Here is a 2,162-nt window from a genome sequence, read left to right on the forward strand (position 1 = left end):
TCTCTCACACAGTACTGAATTGGTTTATTACTGCTCTTATATATATACATTTAAGGCTGATCTCTTGGGATTATATGGCCTATCAGTGGGCTCATCCATGGAGAAAACTTTTCCTCCCAGTCTCAGTAGCCATTTATTGCCTGTAGCTCTTCCTTATGAAATTTCTCTACCTGTGTTGTCATGGTGACTAGTGTTGTCATAATGCAAGTCTGGTTTAGGAAACCATGTTGTTGAGATTTCATGGATGCAGCATCCTTGTCATGTCTACAAGGTCTATCTCATGACAGGTATCGTGGTCCTTTGGATTTTCCATCTTCCTATCCACTCTTCTGCCATGTTCCCAAAGCCTAGGTATAGGTTTTGTTCTAGATATACCAGTTGCAGTTGAGCTGTCACTTACTCTCTCTATTTGACCATTTATGGATCTCGTTAGCAGTCTCCATCTGCTGGAAAGAAAAAGCTTTGATGAGAAGCTACACTTAGTTGTGCATATAGGTATTTTAAATACAGCTAGAAGTTATATTAGTTTGGGAAAATGGCAATAGTAGGCTGTCCTGTGACCTCCCCAGCCATGGGTAATTGGTTAGGTTTGCAGTAGCAGACATAAACTCCCTCCTGTTTAGTGGTGTGTAAGTTATAAGTGGTTTATAAGCCAATTAGTTGGCTGTGGGTTACCTTTAAGATAGTAAGTGCTGTTATGCCACTGTTGGGGATATCTTGACAGGTTGGAGATTGCTGTGGCTTGTCGTCTTTACAGCTGGATAGGACTATCCCTTGTTTTTTCTTTCTTGGTAACTTTCATATCACTTTCCCATACTATGACAGCTAGGTCTCAGGAAGTCAGTTCTAGTTCAGTTCTTCTAGGTCCTGTGCCCGAAGTGTATGGCATCTTCAGCAATACGATCTTACTTCAGGCTCTGGGAGGAAAGCAAGGGCAAGGACAGTAGCCTATTTTATTTTGGGAGTCTCTTGTATCCTCTTGACGGACAATTCAATGGTAGTGGTTGCATTTCTGTTAGGCATATAGGGGAAACATTATCACCTGCTGTTGTGTAATTTCACTAAATATTATCTCTGTACACATCTCTCATATATGTACTTTTAAGTAAGCTTCTAGGATTATATTTTCCCCAGGGCCTTTACAGAAATCCTTAATCTGTACTATTTATTTAGCATCCGCACAGTGTGAGTTTCCCCAGCTCTTTCTTTTGATCTACAAACTCTTTAGTTCTTGGATGTCCTTCCTCTGCCTTCCCATCTGTCTCTCTCCACCTTTTCCTTCTCATCTCCCTCCCTTTGGGTGTCTGCTTAGGAAAGGCTTGGGAGGTTGTGGTTCTCTGCTGGGCCTCTCCACCTCTTGGGATGTTTGGGTAATGGACTCATTTATTCTCTACATCTAAGAGTAACTACCTTTTTTGTTTGCTTGCTTCTTGCTTTTTGTTAGGATAAGATGACTTTTGAGCTTACATGTGGGACTAGAAACAAGATACTCCATTGGCAACTCTTTGTGCTCTGAGGAGGCACTGGCTTTACAAGTAGGATTCCTGTCAGTCTTAGAGAAAGGGAAGAGTACTTCAAGTGGATCACAAGACATATAGACTTAAAAATGGGATTATTTTACTGATACTAGAGTGAACTGGAGAGACAAAACAAGATTATATTTTTTCCTTTATATAATTACTGACTGATCCTGAATAAATTTTGAAATATCCCATCTTTACATTTTACCCATTGAGTTGTGAGGACTAATGGGTCAGTTTTCCTCCTTTCCCTTCTGTTCTGTTCCATTAAGTTTTGTTCCATTCTTTTCCTTTCCTATTCTTTCCTCTTCTTTGTTTTTCTCTTTCTCATTAATACTGTCAGGTGTCAACAAACACGCTAACTTTGCAAAGATAATAATCACTTTAGCCCCCAAATCTAAACAAACAAAACCAAAAAACAAACAACCCCCAAACCAAACTAAACCAAAAATAACTTTGCTATAGTTATGTATTCACATAATTCCTATAACAGAGGTTCAGTCTTCACTAAAAATTTGGTTTCTTACTCCTGAGAAGAGTGGCTTGCAAGTATCTTACAGTCTTCACTGCAGAAGGAGTTAAAAATGTGTGTGTGTGTGTGTGTGTGTGTGTGTGTGTGAGAGAGAGAGAGAGAGAGAGAGA

General features: G+C 39.6%; 1 protein-coding gene across 6 annotated transcripts in view; it reads left to right on the forward strand.

Moving 5' to 3' along the window:
- The first annotated feature begins 201 nt into the window (after window positions 1-201).
- Window positions 202-2,162, forward strand: part of Ssbp2 (single stranded DNA binding protein 2) — a 211,930-nt gene continuing 209,969 nt past the window's right edge. For 5 of the 6 annotated variants that reach the window (XM_031360761.1, XM_031360767.1, XM_031360762.1 and 2 more), the window contains exon 1: window positions 230-351. In XM_031360761.1, coding sequence (XP_031216621.1) covers window positions 245-351 — 107 coding nt within the window. In that variant the 5' untranslated portion in view covers window positions 230-244. Of the gene's footprint in view, window positions 352-2,162 lie in introns of all 6 variants that reach the window. The other variant, XM_031360763.1, reaches the window with a different exon arrangement.

Source organism: Mastomys coucha, unplaced genomic scaffold (assembly GCF_008632895.1).
Source record: "Mastomys coucha isolate ucsf_1 unplaced genomic scaffold, UCSF_Mcou_1 pScaffold8, whole genome shotgun sequence".
In the NCBI taxonomy this organism is placed as follows: domain Eukaryota; kingdom Metazoa; phylum Chordata; class Mammalia; order Rodentia; family Muridae; genus Mastomys; species Mastomys coucha.